The sequence below is a fragment of the Morone saxatilis genome, unplaced genomic scaffold (assembly GCF_004916995.1).
Source record: "Morone saxatilis isolate NCDOM2014 unplaced genomic scaffold, NCSU_SB_2.0 Contig22, whole genome shotgun sequence".
Classification (NCBI taxonomy): Eukaryota; Metazoa; Chordata; class Actinopteri; family Moronidae; genus Morone; species Morone saxatilis.
The window spans coordinates 5,306,705-5,327,336 of record NW_023339785.1 but is presented as its reverse complement, the minus strand read 5'-3'; the positions used below and the strand labels follow the sequence as shown (position 1 = coordinate 5,327,336).

The 20,632-nt window shown below is 39.0% G+C and overlaps 1 protein-coding gene across 1 annotated transcript; it reads left to right on the top strand.

The window, feature by feature from the left end:
- The first annotated feature begins 177 nt into the window (after window positions 1-177).
- On the top strand, window positions 178-2,665 carry nanos1 (nanos homolog 1). The gene has a single exon (XM_035669714.1). It carries the CDS (start codon window positions 345-347, stop codon window positions 1,020-1,022), a length of 678 nt encoding a protein of 225 aa, XP_035525607.1. The 5' UTR covers window positions 178-344; the 3' UTR covers window positions 1,023-2,665.
- Window positions 2,666-20,632: the final 17,967 nt, after the last annotated feature.

Below are 20,632 nucleotides of genomic sequence, written 5' to 3'. Positions count from 1 at the left end.
ACTACTTTTAAAATGAAAATGCCCGAATCCCTGAACGCCAGAATGATGATTGATGTCGACAAAGCGCCTGCCCGCAAGAAAACAACTCTGTCTAAATGTGGCTTTGAAAAAAGGGAGCCTGCTTTCAACCTGATCAGAAACTTGGTTTTGAAGGGAGAGCGCCCCGCCCTCCTGGTCCTTATAACCAGAAAGCCTGTTTGCAGGACGCTCAAACATAACAGGAACACTGGAGACCACATCGCTGTGCATGAACCATTCCTGGAGACGAACTCTGGGTACAAAGACTTTACGGATTACACTGGTTGTTTCGCCTTTTGACCGCAAGCAAACGACCACAAGTTGCCATGGATTTTCTCAATCACAACTATTTGAATGCGCGCAGCCCTTATGACTATACTTTTAATTTCTGGAACGACTATCTCGGGCTGACGACGTTGGTTACGAAGAATAATAAGCTCAGCATGCCCCAGAACCCCAATTCCATCACCGAGTCCCTGAAAGCGACCCTGGGCTTGGACGATTCCCCGGCGTGTCCGTGCGTAATCGCGGGCGGTGTTGGAGAGAACGGGCACATGGACTGCTGCTGCCCGTCCGGGAGCCCCCCGCCGACCTCCATCCTGGACTTGAAGGAGCGTTTCTCTATACTGAGCCCCTTCCAGAACCAGCTCGGCGTCCAGCCGGAGCGAGAGGTGGGCTTTGGTGGGAGCTTCGCGGGATTCGATCTGTTCGGCATGGAGAGAAAGATGCGCAAACCCGCTTCCAGGAGCAAGCAGGAGCCCAAAATCTGCGTCTTCTGCCGAAATAACGGAGCCCCCGAGGAGGTGTACGGCTCTCACGTCCTGAAGACTCCGGACGGCAGGGTCGTGTGCCCGATTCTGAGGGCTTATACCTGCCCCCTTTGCAGTGCCAACGGGGACAATGCCCACACGATAAAATACTGTCCACTGTCAAAAGACCAACCATCCCAGCGACCATTAAAGGGAGGGAGGGCTGTGGGTGGTAAGAGGATGAAAATATTCTAAACAGACATGACTATAAAGTAAATTGAATTGCACTGAACAATTTCCACATGACTGTTTTGATTTAGCCTTTATCCCAGTTTCATAAACATATTGATTTTATCTTTTTTTCTCTCTAAGATCTCTTATATTTTTATAGTTCTTTTATCCACATAGAATAATTTTATGCTTTATACATTGGATTTATTTTTCTTGCTAGTATGTAGTCATTTGAGCGTGTGCATATAAATACATGTATCAATAATCACAAAGTGTGAATAAATTCTAAAGAAAAGTAGGCTATTTTGGTCATGTAGGGAAACACACTGACATTGGCAAAGGGGATGAATGTCATATTTCTACCAAGTATTTTTGTACGGTGAGCTAAGCTCGCTACGATTTTCTTTCTCGTCTTAGAAAACCAAAGTTATGTTTGCCATTAAAGAAGCTCAAGAATGTGTCAGTAATGAGTACGTTGTGTGCGTCTGACTGGAGGAGGAGGAGGAACTCTTTGATCCCATCTGCCTGCCTAAAAAACTCCAACATATTTTCCAACTTGCTCGAAAAGTTGACATTCAATCTGCGAGGCAGGAAAAAAAAAAAAAAAAGACAATGTGGCCTCTGTTTAGAGCTCATATTCTCCGGGGAACATTATAATCAATTGTTGCCAAGCCAAACCTCTTCTCCTATGTGATGAGAACGTTATCTGACTTTACAAGCAGTCAGAAATGAGATATACTAGCCTACATTTTGTTATGTTTACATTCCCAAATAAGGGCGACACACTGGATTTCCTTTCTGTCAGGTCTCTCTCACTCTCTATGGTGTTTTTCTTTTTTCCTTTGGTTTGCCCTGACAGTGTATTCACCAGAGAGTCTCCTGTGCAGCTCTGCTCTGCCATATCAAGTGGAGTGAGTCCCATTTACCTTTCACTCCCAGTGTGGGTGGGGGTGCAAAAGAGCAAATGAATGTTGGTAAACAACAACATGTTATCCCGTTATTTCTTTTCTGAAGAATCCAAAAAATAGATGCAAAAATGTTGTGAATGTATGATTGAAAGTGTCACTTGCAGGACTGCACATTTCTGACAGTTTTGTTTACCAAAGGAATACAATTGCATTGAAGAAAGAAGAGAGATTTGCTGTATTGTATATAAAGTGATGTTTATTCAGTATTTTAACATTACAAGTGACTTCAGAGGGCGCTACCTCAACAGGATTTTGTACTTACATGTAAAATGTCAACAGCAGTTTATTGATATAGTGCTGCCATTTATAATAAGGGTTTTTGATAGTATTTTTGATCTTTGTATAACATAATTGTATTTTCATTTTGTCGCATTTAACATTATGGAAGTGAATTTCCAAGAAGCTATAAGCGTCGCTCACCAAAAGGTGATTGTCTGTAAATAATGATTATACCCATACTTTTTAAAGTTTAGTTGTTCAATGTTGCATTCTTGAGAGTGTGCGAGAGAGTGGATATTGAAAAAGGCTGACAAAATGTGCCACTTTTAACAGAGGTCTTTTTGATTAAATGAATAATAGAAAAAGAAAAACACTGTTGAACTTTGTTATTTATATTTTACCACAATTTCCTGTATGCTGCTGTGCAGAATAACAACATATGAGTCCACTAGAGAAATAAAAACTTATCAAATGTTTGGATCTATGTGGTCATCTTCTTTGGTTGGTTTAATCAACATTTGGCTGACTTTATAAACCCTTTTATAAACAGAAAAGTTGTGTAAGAGTCTAAAATGTTTTACTGACTGATTTATTGATTTGCAGATAGACTGATTAAATCAAGCAGGAAAATCGACTAAAAACCACCAGCTTCACTTGAATTGGCTTTCAAACTGACTAGCTAACACAAACTCTGGGTTATTTCAGTGTTGATCCCTCAATACACACAACAACACATTTAACAGAGAAAAACGTCCCTTTAACCTTTGCTTTTGGACAAACTGCTGCTCTCGTATCTTAAAGATTTGTCTCTGCAGGACAAACACAGTGCCACGGTTGTTCGGGGTTGTTTAGGGAGGTCTGCCCACACAAGAATGTCTTGGCTTATGCTTCGCCATTCAAACGGATCATGTTTGCACTGAAGTGGATTGAATAGCTGGCCCTCCCGGCCTACTCCGCCTGCCATCTGTGGAATGGCTGCTGCAGACATATTAAGGGGCTCAAAAACAGGCAGGAAGCTTTGCTGCTGCTTCTTGCTTTTTTGGGAATAGTCATTTCTGTACACAGTTGTGCAGCTGTGAGCGCTTACTGCATCCGCTTGGTTTCTTACAAAAGTCCCAGCAATGAGGGAACAATAAATAGAGTAAAACCATGATGAGTTCATGAATGACTTTACTGTCTGCGGCCCGACTCACCAGCAAAGCAACCCCAGACACTCATAATTGCTGCTGATGCTGAGCATACAGTACAAAACACATCAAGTAGACTATACATACATTAGCCTGAGGCATCCGGCTGGTGTCATCCGCACCTTGGTTGTTCCCCCCCACCCTCCTCCCTGTTTCCCCCCCTCTCCCCTCTGTCTTCATGCATCTCTCCAGCTGAGGCTGCGGCATTAAAAATGGATGACTACTAAGTGCAACAGGGATTTATCTCTGCGAGAACAGCAGTGAGAAAGCCTGGCGGGCTAGCATTTCATGCAAACACAGTCAGCTAACAGGTCGTATTCCCTGTCCACCACAGCCTCCATTAGCCACTCTGCAGACAGGGCCAATATAATCTTATTTAGTTGCACCATTTATGAGATATGTATCTTTCATGATGATATAATATGTCTTAGCTGGCGTTTTTTTTTGCAATACACAGTTTGTGTGCACAACAGATCTCTCTGCAGAGAGCAATGTAAGGCAGGTTTGTTTCTAGACAAAGTTCTGTGCTTTAAGTTCTTTCACAAAAATGGGAGAGGAGTGAGGAAAATGTTTTAATTAAAGGCCAGTGTTATCGGTCAAGTGTTGACTAGTTATCACAACAAGGCAACACGATCCCCTCTGGCAGGTGATTAAGATTAAGCTAATGCTCTGCAACATTGAGGATTCATTAATTCACACTGCTCGACATCATGGTGGCTACATAGAACATTTCCTGTAAAAAGCGCTGTAGTTACAGTACAGTAGTACAGAATGGCTCCCAACCTTTTGTCTGATGCACCACTGGAGCCCAGTCAGGTACTCCTTCATCGTACCCCTTTGATAGATGGGAGGTCTTCATGGTATTGCTGGATAATATTTCACTGCTGGGAAAACACGGTGGCTGTGGTTGATCCATGGCTGCACCTGTGAATTCATTCAAGATAAAGTCATCCTAGTGTTGTCTATGTTTAGGCTTGCCCCCCCCTTTTTTCTATCTTCCTATCATTCAGAGCAGAAGAATATGGGTGCTTCGACCATTGATACTTTTACCCTCTTTGTTAGCTTTTGTCTGATTAGTTTTCAGGCTATATCACAAGATAGCTTTGGAGTTTGTAGTTTTTGTGACAGGAAGTACACTATCAGCATCACTAAAGCCCATCTGTGTGATTATTACTAACACAAATATTTGGGTCTATATTGTTGAATCATTTTAATTTCTGTTTATTTTTTCAACTTAGCTGAACCACCCCATAATCTTTCCTCGTACGGCCTGATACTAAAATTGCAGAAGTACCCTGCGGAGTACAAGTGCCCCCTGGGAATAATTGGAGTAGATTACACGATGACTTTTTAGTATGAAGGATGTAGCTTTCTTTTCTTGTCCTTTTATTGACCACAGTCGCCACATTTTAGATTTAAGGGTCATTTCTCATGCTATGAAATGTGGCAGCAATCGTATGCCTTCTTATAGTACATTGCCATCCTAAATGACTAAATCAAACAATGGGTCGTTTCAAAAGGATCCGTCTTCTTCATTGACCTATATAACAATGTTAAAGGTAAATGATAAGTTAGAGATCTGGACAGTTCCTTTATTGGTATTGGTATCGGCTGCCAGGTTGGCTGCTGAAATATGTATGTTTTAAAATATTTTTGAATTAGTTGCCTTCTAATGAAGCTGAATGAAAAATCTGCATCAATATATAATAGTTCACATGCCAAGTCTCTCAGCCTCTGTGCGTCGCGTAAGAGAGCTGAAACATTCAAAGCTAATCTGTCTGCTTCTCCAGGCAGGACAAAGCAAATGCTGAAATGTCTCTGCTGAATGACCTAATGGCTCATTTGCATAACATCCTTCTCTTTCATTGACCCACATGACAACAGTGTGGAAGGCTGATAATAAGTTACAGATCGGCAGAATTCATTTATGGGTCCCATCATTTCCCAGAGTACACTTGTAATGAGGATGCTCCTGTCGCCTAGCAACTCCTGGAGATAAAATTGGACAGCAGCTGAGCATGAAAGTCATTCCACAGAGCGAGGTATAGAGGATACCATCTTTAGCCTTCACAATAGATGGCTTATTGGTAATTTGGTGCAGGTTTGATTTTAAAATAAGAGGCAAAACTCTTTAAAAGGGTTTTGGCACAGATGTATTTTCAACCCATTACCACCCCCTATGGTGATAAAATGGTATTACAAAAACATTAATACCTATTTTGTGACACTTCCTATGTTCAGGGTTATTCAAAGCCACTCATGTGGAAGGAATCATAATGACGAGTATGGTGTTATTGAACTCTCTGTCAACATCACTGCGCTGACCATTCGCCGGGCTCTACGATAACAACTCTGTCCCTCTGAGGGCAGATTACAGCTTTGATGCTGTAATTGAAATTTCACAAAGGATTTATTTGAAACCAAAACTCGTTGCTGTTTAAGTGAGGCCGACAGGTTATTAAGTTTCCTTTCACAGCATGATCAGCTTATTTCTCAGTGGCCGTTTCACAGCTGCAGATGTACTGTCAGTTGAAATAATCCTCCAAGTCACTGGTGCGTATCCATATAAGATCTGCACTGCAGAAGGAACATCGAATAATCTCTGCATTTATTTAGTGAGGATGAGGTATTTTCCAGAGTGCGTTTTCTTAAAAAGGTTGTTCTGCATTTGAAACCAACACTCGGCTTCAGTCACAGGCTGGCTGTGGGCTTTCTCAGCTTATCCACTATTATTGGCTGTCTTTGACAGTCCATAAAAATAAAACAAGACAGCAGGGGACTTGTTTTCTGTTCATATCTGTGCCTCTGTGGTATTTATATATACTTTCAGAAATTCAATTTCCTCTAGACGCCTTTCAAAACAATAGAACAGTTTTTTGCAGGCTGTGATGATGAATGCAGCTAAAAGGCAGCAGCAGGAAAGATGAAATTGTATTTACTCATAGCATCCTCATTTAAAAGATGCTCTTTGTTGCCACCCATTCACTAAATTGTAACATCCTAAACTGCCTTCTGTGTGCAACGATTGCCATTCAGCCTGTTCCAGTGTTATGTATGGCTACATCCCGCTAAGCCCTCTATCAGCAGAGATAATCAAGGCTACTTAACATAACAGATACAAGAGCCTAACCTATAGTCAATAAACTAGCTGGCCAAAACAGAAAGACACAATTTAAAACAGAATACTGTTTTTGAGTTTGGCCTTCAAAAATATGAGTTCCCTCTGTTGGTGGGGTTTATTGTTCATGATGCTGCACTTGTTTGTATAAACAGAAAGAAAGAGAGGTTAAGAGACATCTCACTGCTGCACACCTACCAATCACTGCATGAAATGTGCTTGTTGGATTGTAGGTTTTGGACATCTCCAATTCCCACATCTTAAAGGTGTGGAAGGAGGGAGGCGTCAGACACTGTTTGATGATCCAACAAGCATCCAGTCTGAAGCATACTGACCACTTAATCTTTTCGGTTTGCTGTTAGTGTCAGCAGCTCGCAGCCGAAATATTGTGTATGATGGTGAAAAAGCTACAAAACATCTTGTTTATATTATTTTGTGTTTTTTCTTTTGGTTTGGTTTATCACCTGGATCTTAGGAGTGCTCTTCTGGACAGTATCAGTGCTCTAAGTGTTTTGTTATTTGCTCACAGCTGAAGCTCAAGCCAGTCATTAAACCATCTCGGTATAATATTATCAAGTGCCAGGTGGATGTCCCGATCTTGAACATGTAAATGTTATGCAACTACTTCCAATGACCCACAAACACACACCCAGGCTTGTAACCAATCTAATGATAGTAAATATGTCATGATCATATGATGATACATGCGAGTTCTTACACAATATACAATCCGCACTACATTGGTAAAGTGTAGCTAAGTACAATTACTCAAATACTGTACTTAAATACAGTAATTTACTTGGGTATTTCTCTCTCATACCACTTTCTACTTCTACTCCAGTACATTTCAGAAGGAAAGATTTTTGAAAACAAAACAAAGGTAGAGCTGAAACCATTAGTTCATTAATTAGTTGACAAAAAAAATAATTGGTAGCTATTTTAATAATAATTTAGTCATATTTTCATGCAAACACATTTCATGGTTCCAACTTCACAAATGTGAAGATTTGCTCATTTTAATTTATTATTGGATTTATTCACTCACTAGTCCTGCATAATATAGCTCCTTCTTCTCCTACTTCAACAGTAAAATCCTGCCTTTATATTATTACATGAGTAATAATTAAATTAATAATTAAATTATAAATGATATATAATTGTATACCACAGGAAATCACAGGAAACATTTTTTTGCACTATTTAAGTAAATTTTCCTGATTACAGCTACAGGGACATTTACAATGCAGGACTTTTACTGGAAACAGTATTTTTACAGTGTTGTATTAGTGCTTTTACTCATGTAAAGGATCTAATTAACTTCATCCACCACTGCTGCACTGCTGAGCTCGGTGGGAAAAAGACCAAGTTCAGCCATTCATCACACCTCCAGCGAGTTTTCTTTTAATAAAAAGTAGATATTGGATATAAATATTTTAATTAAAGGGCAGCACTATCAGCCAGGTGTTGAGCAGTTATCACCAAGAGCGAGGCAACAGGATCCCCTCTGGTAGGTGATAAAGACTAAGCTCATGCTCTGCAGCAGTAGTTAGTCCTCGCTGTTAAAGTGACCTAGAGAATTCATTAATTCACACACCATCACTGCTACATGGAATACTCCCTGTTTAAGCTTCTGCGGTCACTGCAGTCACAATTACAAGAGGATTTTCTGTGGTTGACCTTTTAGTGAGGTGAGAGGTGACACCTGAGGTCGTCACCTCTCTCACTGTCAGCCCAGTGCATTGTTACTGTCTGCTGCCTCATAGCATACCACTGTATATTGCTATACTTAAACAGCATGCTGCTTTTTCCACTGACCCATGATAACAATGTTGAAAGCAGATAATAAGTTACAGATCTGGTGAATTCATTTATGGGTCCCATCGTTTCCCAGAATACACTTGGAATGAGGATGTTCCTGTCGCCTAGCAACTCCTGGAGATAAAATTGGACAGCAGCCAAGCATGAAAGTCATTCCATAGAGCGAGCGACGATACCATCTTTAGCCCTCACATTATGGCCTAGTGCTGATTTGAAGCCATTTATCTGCACGAAATTTAAAAAAAAGTTGATCTGCATGTGAGATTGATAATTGACGAAAGGACTGATATGGACATTATGTTGCAATGTTGGAAAAAGTGAGAGATGGATTACAACTGAGCACAAGGTGTGTATTACTAAACATATTATTACAACATGTTTTACTGAACTTTCACTATTAAATTATGTTTAAACTAATATTTGTCTAGATAACAACTATAAGATACATATAGTACTAATTGTAAACGGGCTAGAACAGTGACATTAAATTTTGGCATTGAAAACAAAACCTGATCTGAAAAAGGAGACATTGTCATTGAAACACAAAAAAGTTGCATTGGACATTAAAAAGTACTCCATTTTACTTTTATTTTACATTTTTTATTGTATTCTGATGTGGTTTTCCATGCAAATTTTCTGATTGTTTTTTTAATGTCTTTTTTCAGTGTCACCTTTTTGGTGTGAGGTTTCAACATTAACTTAACTTTAACTTTAACCCAGCCTGCTTCTATGTGAAAAACAGACTCAATATACTTGAGGTTTCCGAGTTTCAGGTGAACTGTATGCTAACTGTGTGCATGATCAGATGCTTCAGAGTGGCTGACCTCTGGTTCAGAGGAGGACTGATGTTTTCTCATTAGTATGCAGATATGTAACTGTAAATCATGACCTCCTTGCCCCTCTGTTCAAACCCCTGCACTCCACGCCAAAACAGTGACAGAAAGTTGAAACTGAAAACCATTGACACCAAAAAAAAAGCTGTCACTGAATAAAGACAGACATAAAGAAAATATCTGAAGATTGTCATTGAAAAACACATCAGAATACAAAAAATAATACAAATAATGTTTTGTTTTCAATGCCAGATTTTATATTTTTGCCAAAATTATAATGTCACTGTTTATCCCCATAGTATGTAGCACATAGTGTGTACTACTAGTATGGAACTGGGAGAAAGACACACTTTTATGATCGTTTTGAGTATATGGAGGTTGGTGACTTCCCAGACATCAACCTGAGCCCAGACTAACCAGCCAGAATAACTGAAAAAACAGTTTATGAGACAGTTTCAGATGGTTGTAAATCACAGACAGACCCTCAACACCAGTAAATTTGTTTTCAAGTATTTACCATTTTATGCACCGCAATTTGTTTTCATTCACAACTACTTAATTCGAGTAGACAAAATGTTCATTAAAAATGGCCCAGGGTTGTTTTTTTTGTGATTGTGTTGCTACATTGATCACCGTCCAAGTGGTAAATTGATCTGTTTTCTATCTTTTCTTATTTAATAATGCAGTGGATTAAAACTGCCAGAGGGTGGTCTTTTCCACTCACTTGAGATTGTTTCTGGGTGAAACCGATAGAAATGCTACTAGAGTTTTCAAGAAAACATACAAGATTTATTTTTCTGTAGGTGGGCGCAATCAATAGCAGCTCAGCACCAAACTGTTAACTGAAAGCAGTAAGGGCTGCTTTATTTAAATTACATAAACTGTGACTTTCTAATGCTTGAAGTGGAACAATATATACAATATATCACCACTCTATCATGATACATGAAACCAAAGATGACACTATTGTGAATCACTGACAAAGTTTTGAATCCATTTGTGGGAGAACTTTTTTTATGGATGTTAGGTGGATGATGCATTTTGAAACATATCTACATGGAGCTATGCCTGCAAGCAAGTTCAGGCAGTCAGCTCGAGCTATACACATGACATGCCTCACTCTTCATAATCCCAAACCAAACACACCCTTCCAATTTGGCAGTCTTAAACTGCAACATTTCCCAGCTTTCCATCAGTGCTACTGCCACCCTGCATCAGTACTGCTGCCTGCCTGTTCTGTAAGCCCTGCCACCACCCCAGCATCCACCTGTAGACTCCGGCTGGGAGGTTCAAGGTATTTGCTCATCACTCCCCAATATCTCTATGTAAACATATCTTTGGGAGGTGATGAGGTTGGAACCAAAACCTAATTATGTTTTACTGCTGCAATAAACATTTCAAACGTGAGTTGTCTGACTGAAATGCTTTTACTATATTTTATAAGCCCAATTTTTGCAGTATTTTCTCAGAGACTGAAGTCAAAACAACATGCATTCCTTAAAAAAAGATGTAATCTGTAATCTTTATTTGTCACTGAATTTGAACTACCACTGGTGGTTTGGTGAAGCATCATATAGTAGGCTGAACCCGTAGAGCTAAGACATGAAAGACTCACAAATCAAAGCCAGTACAACTCAAACATGAAGAACTAGGCAGGAATGTATCTGGAAATAAAAACTCAATGGGCAGTCAAATCTGATATAGTTCATAAAGTAGGATGGGCAGATTTGGACAGACACTGTACTTTATTTGTTCCTATAAACACATGACAGGTGCTGCTAAGAAGAGGCTCATTCATTGAAGGGATCACAGCAACAGCTAAGGCCTAAAGATCCAGTCAGTTTGTAGCTCTGCACAGTTAATGTGTTTTTGTCAGTGGGAAAATTCCAGCGCTGCACCGGGTCCCATGTGGTTGTGGTTTGGGTGAGAGGCACAGTAATGCGTTTGTGACGCAAGAGGGAGGAAATTGCAAAAGCTTCCTGCACAACTGTGCTTTTGTACCACTTCCAGGTGGATACTGGGCCAGTCTGCAGACAAACAAGACCTCTACATCTTGGACTGGAGTGCAGGAAGATGGCGCAACAGCACAACCTAAAGGCTGAAAGAAGTACTTCATCTAGGAAGATGACGCCTCTTCAGCTTCCTGGATGCAACTACACCTTCAGATGGATGTTCCAAGGTGTACAGCACGCACAGAACTAGTGTGATGCAGTAAAACATCTGAATTCAGGGGAATGCTTATGAGCAAGATCTGAAGGTTATTTTGTACAGCTGAGTGCTGCTGATGAAGGAGCAAGAGAGGCTTAGTAACAGTTGAAAATAAAAAAATACTAAACTTAAATAGAGTGTTAAATCCTGGCATCTGATAGAAATCCTACACATAGTGGCTTTAAGTAAAAATGCATTTTACTGGTGTGTCATATTTTTTCATTGTGGCACCACTTTTGACTTTGTGCATATTTTCCAACCAACTTTATTGAGTCATTAAGAAATGTTCTATTTCAATAACATGCTTCAAAGAGGCAGCACATTGTTGGGTGTTTTTCCTGTCACATAGTACAACTGATCAGAATATACATTGTCTGCAGAAGGCTGACAGCCACAGGTGGAAATAGAACTAGAAAAAGTCATTAGCAGTATTGAGCATAGAAGCTCTTTGGGAGAAAACACTTTTAGTAATAGTAACATATTGGCAAAGGTCACCACGTCAACCACATGCATGCACCATACCTTTTTTTATCTTAAAGTATCATGAAACCTATGCAAGAAAACAGGCCTGCAAAGTTAACAGGAAAACCACACTAGTCTCGTTCCATAACAGCAGAACATTTATGCTATTCTCGAATTCTCAACCCTTCTAAATATATCTGACCAGCCTGCTGTACAACATCTATTTAATGATTCTGAAATATGGTACACGTATGACAACCAGGTTGATATTAGCTATTAATATTACACTATTTATACACATGATTATCTACTTTTCTCCCCTGTTGATGGTTTTGGTCAATACAAAGGCCTCAGTGAGTTCTTCGCCTGATTCTGAGAGTTTTGGTTGTCAGAGCTCAATATAATGCAGATGGTGCTGGAATTGATCAGGGTGCAGGGAAAATGCAGCTCAAAGACAGCTGAAGTGAAGCCTTAGAATCAAAATTCTATCCACATCTTGTGTCATAGATCATTGTTCTTAAGAGGAGGGAAGGTTTTACACATTACAGGCATTTCACACCGGAGGACTCAACAAGAACATTTTCTGTAAGTGGAACTGTGACTGATTGTGCTTGAATCTTGTGAATTATTTAATCGGAATGTTTGGTTGGTGGAGTTTGCTGTACTTATCTCAGGATGAGGGTCAGGAGCATATTTCACCCTCAACTTGCCGTGGCTTTCATTATATTATGTGTCCAGTTTGCATTACCAAGTGAGAAGTAAAATTTAATTAGAATCCAATTATACTGCCATGCAAAATGATTTCTCGTCTTTTGAATAGTTCCCTAGTGGGAAACAAACGTCAGACCATGGCACGATTAACACCATGCATTCTCCAACCAGCTCTGTTGTACAAGAAACAAAAACAAACTCTCCTTTTCACTTCATTTGGTTTTAGTCACAGGGGAGCTTTGGTCAGGTTTGATAGCTATTCACAATCTGCCATCTGCCCTAATATGTTTTAGTCTACATTGTGCTTTTTCTTCATAATTAACACGCATAACATTTCCCATCTGGCACAGCCACAGCTAACATTTCCCATCTGCTACAGTATATTTTCATTTTATTTGTTCCTGATTTTCACTAATATCTTACTCGAAACATCCTAATGGCCTCTCTCTATGTTCTCTTTCCCTGTAAAATCCTATAACACAACATTAGTTGTACAACATAGTTTTAGCAAAACAGACAAACCCTCACACTGTTACACTGTGTGAGGGTTACCAACACCAAGTTTCAACAGATCACTAAAAACATTTTCACTTTCATATAGCTGTGTAGACATACATACATACATACATTGTATTGTTGAGTGCACTGATGTGTCTTTTAGGGGGAGTCAAGGTATATTTTTAACCTCTAGCACCATCTGGTGTTCGATTGTTGATACTAAAACATAAAGAAAATATTTTCTTGGGGAAGGGACTTTTTTCCTTAATACAGTGAAAAAAAACAAAAAACACAAGAGCCCAAAACCTTCGGACAATTGAAAACTGACTATTAAAGGTCCAGTGTGTCCATTCAGGAGGATCTATTGGCAGAAATAGGGTTAGGGTTATGTAATATTCAATCTGCAACTTTACCAATAGATGCCACTACACTGGTCCTTTAAAAATGCTTTGCAGTTGTTCAGTGAAGAGGAGATTAATTTGAGACCTCTGAGTTTGACTACACTACAGTTTTAACCAGTCTGGCTCCATGAATATTGAACTAATTAAGTATTTTTAGGACTTCTTTTATTGAACCCATTTTAATCACATCATTTAATTATAATCACATTTTGCATTTAACTGTTCCAACTTTTTGTTCTTTTTTTTTGTTTTCCTGCCTATAATATTTTGCACCCCCAAGCCACTTAAGAAGCGATAATCCCCCTTAATTTCATGAGCTTTCTCCTATTGTCATTGTACTTTTATTGGAAAGTTCTTCTTTGTCCCACTTGCAGTCCAGCCTCTAAGTAGAGTGAGTGGACGTAGCTGTAATACGAGGCCATGCACCTTGGAAAATCATTGTGATTCAGTCTCTTATTTAATGTCATGCAAGATGAGAAATCCCTATCTGATGGGTTTCGAGACAGATGTCTTTGTCTGTATAGTTTTGGTCGACTCATGATGATGGTGGTGACTTTATGGTTAGACAGAAGGTTGCTGGTGTAAATCACAGGACCGGTTGGAAAAATGTGGACATTTAAAACGTGACATTTTCCCTCTCCCTCATCAAAAACACTGTGTGCTTGAGTGAGTCACTAAACTCCCCAGGTGTGAATATGTGAGAATATGACAGAACTGTGTGAATGTTGCTGGAAAAGAATTAGCATGCTCAGATGATAAGCAACATTAATGACATGTCTGAACTGAATAATGTGTGATTGTGCTCTGAGAGGCCGTTAATTAAAACCACCATCAGTGATTGTTTGAAATAAAACAGCTGTATGAAATATACACGAGAAAGGAAATCAGACTTTCTTTTGTTTCGCAGCCAAATTCTAACATCTGAAAGCAGCGGGACAATAACTTCACAGATTTAATGATGTGTGTGTGTGAGAGAGAGTGTGTACATACTGCATGTGTATGCGTGTGTGTTCTGTACTTAAAACATGTCAAAACACAATACAGACAGCCGTTCACAAGATCTCTGTGTAAGTCATAAAATGCCAATATTTTGTTAATGTTACCACTAAACTTCAGAATAAACAATGATAGTTAAATATTCTACTGACAAAGAAACATTTTAATTTGTCTGTTATGTTCATAAACTTAATCAACTGTTGGACTATTTTTTCCAATAACAGCTTGAAAACAGATGCAACTATAGTGCAGTCCTACTTTAGAATCCAATATCTGTCACTGATAACTTACCACCGTCATTTTCCCATCTTTAATTACCTTTGATTAGCCATTTCCTGCCACTTTCTTCTGGTTTCTCAATTTGATTTTGTTCTTTTATGAGGACTCACAGAAAACTGTAATCCCACTACCTGCCACAAGGTGTCAGTCTCCTACAACCTTCACAAGAGAAGCTTTAAGTCAAATTTTTGTCCATGACAAGACAGGAGAGAGCGTCACAGTGGGAAGACTGCAGATGTGTTGTATTTCTGTCATTATACATACACACATACCTGTACACTCAGTTATCAACACGATTATCACTGCTATATACTGGATATTTGTGGGCTCAAAGCAATATAACTACCATTGCACCATCACATTACAGAAACAATAATTGCCCAGTTTATCCTAGTCTTTAAAAAGGAAAGAACATCCTCAGTATTTTCTTTAATAATATATATATATATATATATATAAATAAATTAATAGAAATTAACCCTAACCAGGTATTTCAACTTTGCAATTAGCTGGACAGCTAACAGTAAACCTCTGCAAGCTATAATGATAATACACCCAAATATTACTTTCCCTTAAATAATGTGTCCAGTTGGATTTGTTGGTCATTTTTTTCCTAACCTGATTGAATCTGATGTTTGTACTGTTTGTTTGCACTTGTTAAAAGCTTCATTCATAATATTAAATGTTCAAGATAACATTAAGCATTGTGGATTTTACATTTAACTTGTATGTGTTAACTCATGGTATATACTCTCTTTTTTTCTTTTTTCATTTTACCTTTATTTAACCAGATAAGTCAACTGAGAACCAATTCTCATTTACAATAACGACCTGGTCAAACTTTTTTAGCTTTTAGTTCCTTTTAATTTTCAGTGAGGTAAGATTTGTTGAGATAATTGACATTATAATAATGATAATAATTTAAGTTTACTATTTACATACTCTACATTCTACATATATTTATCACATATAAACCAACTGAAGTGGAAACTTTTTTGTGTGAATATACACATAAATCAATGTATCTCATATATTCAAGTATATTCATGAGATTTCCTTTCCATACAGATGCATAGGGGAGGAGAAATGGTCCAAAGCAGAATAGCGCACAGAGAATTTCTTAAATATATTCATGTCATAGTCCGCATTAATATCCAGATTTATGTTTCAAAAGTTGAAGTATTTATTTGGACCTAATAAATGTGAATCATCTCAATATAAAATGTGTGAAGTCCTCACCGACTGAGTCCTCAGTCTAGACCAACTGTTCCCTTCTGTTTTAATCCTCCTTTAACTTGCCAGAGTTAACTCACCACAGCCAGGAGGATCCATATCATTTCCAAAGGAATTTAACCATTCACAGCCTCTACAAACTCCACCTACCTCCAAATAATAGCTTAGTTTTTTTTTTATAGCCCCCACTCACTCACACAATCTCACACACACCCTTCAATGAATGTTAATACAATATGGCCGCAGCCTGGGCAGGGGTGGGGATTGACTTGTTTCCAAACACTTAATTCAATTTGTCATCGCCATTCAGGGAGGCTCAAGTGGTCTAATTTGTGTTAATGAGGGGTAATAAAGTCATAGCCCCCTATATTACTGCCAGGGGGGTGTAAGCGAGTGTGTGTTAAGGGTGTGTGTGTGCAGGGATGGGGGTTGTAGGTACGCTATTGACTTGCTTTGGTCTCAGGCGGCCCGCCTGGCTGTTCTCCTTCTTGCGTGCCGTCCATCAGGACACCACCAAGCCCCCTTTCTCTCTATTGTACCCCTAATTAGATAGCCTTTGTTGGGCTAATGCTGCCGCCATCTGGTCTGCCGTCCGGGGGTGTCAGCCGCAGGGTTGAGGTGGGGGACCCAGAAGGAAGGGTCTCTGTGGTGGGGAGGCCCTTCTCCTCCCATCCACCTCTCTGCCTTCCCCTCATTCAATGCCTCTGGCCAGGACCATCTTCCCTTTGGCTGACACCACAAGGACCCTTTCACACTTGAAGGAATTAGGGAAAGATTGATGTCTCCCTCTCCCTCTGTCAGTGTGAGAGGGCGTAGCGACATAGCGGTGAGACTTTCTCCCAGCAGCCGTCGTATTGTGTTCCCAGACCAGACTGCAGGAGTGCAGGTTTCAGCAGGCAGATAAAATATCAGTCTGAGAGGTTGTAGATTTGAGCAGTTTGGTTGTAAAATAGCAAAAAGTAGAAGGCCGTGGTCACAGTGGGCATCTTCCAGGTGTGTAAGTGAATGTGTTGCAGGTGGGGTTGAAAATGTAAAGTGAATTGATTGAGTACACATCTTTTCTGAACTGCAGATAAAGATGCTGATAAAGCAGTTTTCATTCTTGCAATCTTTCAGACAAAAGTAGATATAAGATGCAGATAGCAAAGATGTATGCACAGTAATGTGATCAAGTAACTTGACTGACCAGATGATTGTTTTTAAAACTTTATTTTAGGAGGGCCCATAATTACAAGAAAGCTCTGTGCTGCAATTCAGACATAATGGTTACATTCAAAAGACATACATAATACAGATTCAGATACAGGAGGGTGCATTAATGACAACATAAGCATTCATACTGCACTGCATAATCAAACATTTCAGCCTCTCTCACTCAAATTAATTTATTAATCTCTACATGAGAGAATGTATGAATAGTGTACAAAAACACAGTGTAGCTTTGGCTTTTATCCACATCAATCATGTATTAGAAGAAACTGCAAGCAGCACAGTGGCTTTAGTTAATACTGTCACTTCATAACATCTCATCTGCTGTTCTCAAACAGTAAAAGACACACAAGGATACTTTGGACATTTTCCTGTGCACCTAAATATAGTTCATATATAAATATGGAGGATGAATTTCCCCACAATGATCATTAACTTAACATCAGCAGTGCTTATCGTACACAAGTCTGTAATAGACACAGAGAAGACACAGGTAACTGCTGTACATCAGAGCAGACATCAGACAAAACTCATCATGAAAACACTAGACTAAAAGCTCCTATTGGTCTTTTTGGTTTCAGGAGCACCAGTGACCCTGCGCAGGATAACCAGGTATAGGTAATGGATTTAACGCTGAATTTCAGAAGGAGAGAGTTGTGCATTGTCTTTGACTGCTGAGTGGTTGAAAATGTGATTAGTCGTAAAAAGAGTTGGGAGTGTTTAGAAAGTCCAGTGGGCTCAGACAGACTAAATATTTTGTATGCCAAAACACACAATAGAAGGAAAAACTCCTCAGAACAGTTGCACAACGAGGGCATTTCCTCAGCGACACTCGACTTGTCTTGTCAGTCAGTGTGTTTTTTTTTGTTAATAATGTTTGTGTTAGGGGCCGTGCATGTGTGAATGTGTGTGTTTGTGTGTGTGTGTGATGGGGGGGTTGCTAAGATTCTGTTGTTGATGTCTTAAGTCGCCCTGCCTCTCTCTCTTTCAAGTGGAGAGCACAACCCTTACATGACCCTGAGCAGTTGGCTGACTGTGCCTCCTTCACGCCTCTTTCATCCCACCCAGAACAACATCGTCCATCTGCCCCCCCTCCCGATAGACCGGGACACCGGCTGCCATGTGCCTGCAGAGACACATACTAAAGTTTGTAGGTCCTGGAGGTTCTGGCGAGAATTTGGGCAGGTTACAAAAGTTGTTGTCAGCCAAAAGTATTAAAACTGTGAGAAGTTTTAACTGCTCTCTGTTGCAGATTTACAGTGATTAAACCTATAGCCAGTGAAAATCAAGAAATCTTTCAAATTTGCTGCCACTTTGTGTCTGCTAGGACTTTATTGCAATATCCTGATACACTTTATGTTTTTGGTATGCTTTGGAAATGCAGTAAAGAAGCAATGATAGTCAGATTGGACGAACAGACAAAGGAACCAGCACCATGTACGGAAACTCAAATTACATTAACACAAACTCTAAGGTGTGTGAGACATCACAGTACGGCTCAAACTTGGTGACAAGTGAATGGAAAAGTTAGAAATTCCAAAAGATGAAAGGGATTTTTAGGATGGCTACTGTTATAGAATGTTGTACTGTCAGCACAACTTTTCCAACAAAAGTCAAAACACATGAAGAAACTGCTACCAGAAACTTTCAACATATTTTAATACATTAATACCAGCTACTTCAATACAGGCAGCTACACAATACATAACTCAGTAGTCTCCTCTGGATCTACATATTACAAAACAACCTTCTTGCACAATATATGAACAGAAAAAGGACATTCCAAACATGCTTTGCAGACTCAGAGCTTCATTCCTGCCATTTTTTACGCCGGCAGCGTGTCCTGTTGAAATTCACAAAACACAGCAGACTGAAGCTTTGAAATGTATTATTTTAGCTGTGAAAGTTTTTCTTGGAATTACAAACTGTGCATAACTTCAGAGCGACTCTGGCCTAAATTCCCTAATCCTGGAAGTCAAACTTCATTAAAGCATTTGATTTATCTTCCGACGTTCAGTCAAGTTCTTTTTTTGTTTTCAGCCACATGTTGAGCACACCCTTCGTGTAATGGTCTTATTAAGAGGGAGTAGCTTTCCAAGCATACTGGCCCGTGTCTCCGATAGCAAAATTAGGCTTGAATGAAATCAGATACGATTAAGGAACTTATTAGTTCTTGTCATGTTCTTGCGGGTGATACAATAAACACGGCTCTCCAATAATCACAACCATCAGGGCTGCAATCATACTAACAATTGAATTCCCCTGAACAAGTATGCCCACATTACAGTGTCTTGGCTCAGCTTGATTTGGTGTTATTATAGGTGTCTCTAAAGCCTACACCCATTGTTCCAAAGGTGTTAAGCAAGACTTCAGCACTGTAAAAACATTTTCATAGCCTCTGTACAAATGGCATTTTCATATACAAACACAATGTCACTAGTGAACAAAATGCTAAGTAATAGGTGTCAACTATGCTAAATGCACAGAGGTCCTGTAAGACAGTGAGAAGAAGGTTTGGTAAGGCTTTTTATTGCACATTTTTATTGTGTTACAGAAGCATTCAGGTATTTGAGTAAATAGTAGCTCTACTGTACTAGCTGGCATGTCTTTCTTTGTGTGTGACAGTGTTTTATTGTAAACACAGCACTAGTGGTCGCCAAAGTCAGAATTTTTTCAGAATTTACTAGAGAGGCTTTAAGTATCAAGAGTGCTCAAAATGCAGGTACCCCTCTTTAAAGTATCATCAGAGATCAACTTTATCATACATACAAATGTATCAGTGTTTAAACAACATTTCATTGGTGTAGCTGGTCAACATGGAACCTAGTGCTGAAACTAATGACTGTTTTAATTATCTATGAATATATGGCTATTTTCTTCTTCTTCTCAGTTAATCTTTTTGTCTTTAAATGTCAAAAATTGTAGGAAATAACCATCACAAAAAGGAAAATGTGTCATCTTTAAAATACTACATCTTATTTGATCCAAAGGTATTCCATTTACAGTGATATAAAAACAGAAAATCAGCAAATCCTCATGTTTAAGAAGCAGATGTTTTGCTCCTTTGCTTGATGAACAGGCCTGTAAATGATTAACTGATTATCAAAATGGTCGTCTATTACTAATTTCTGTTGATTGGCTAATTAAGTAACCGACTGATTGTTTCAGCCCGTCACTGTTTGGCAGTTTTCATAAAAATGTAGAATACTTTATTCATTGATTATGAAAGTTGCAGTATCTTATATCAAATCAAGTGCATTTCAATATTATTAAAAGAAAAAAGCAAACCTCATCAGGCTTTTAAAAAACCTTTAAGCTGCAATGCAAACCTTAATTTTTAAATAAATTTTGTTCTTCTGAGTGATGATCTATCATACTTCAGCACATGGTGTAGAGCATGTTCAGTACAATAAAAGACCATACACAATAAACACATTTTATCTATTTTATGGTTTTATGTCGCATGATTACAGAGAATCATAACAAAAAAGCCT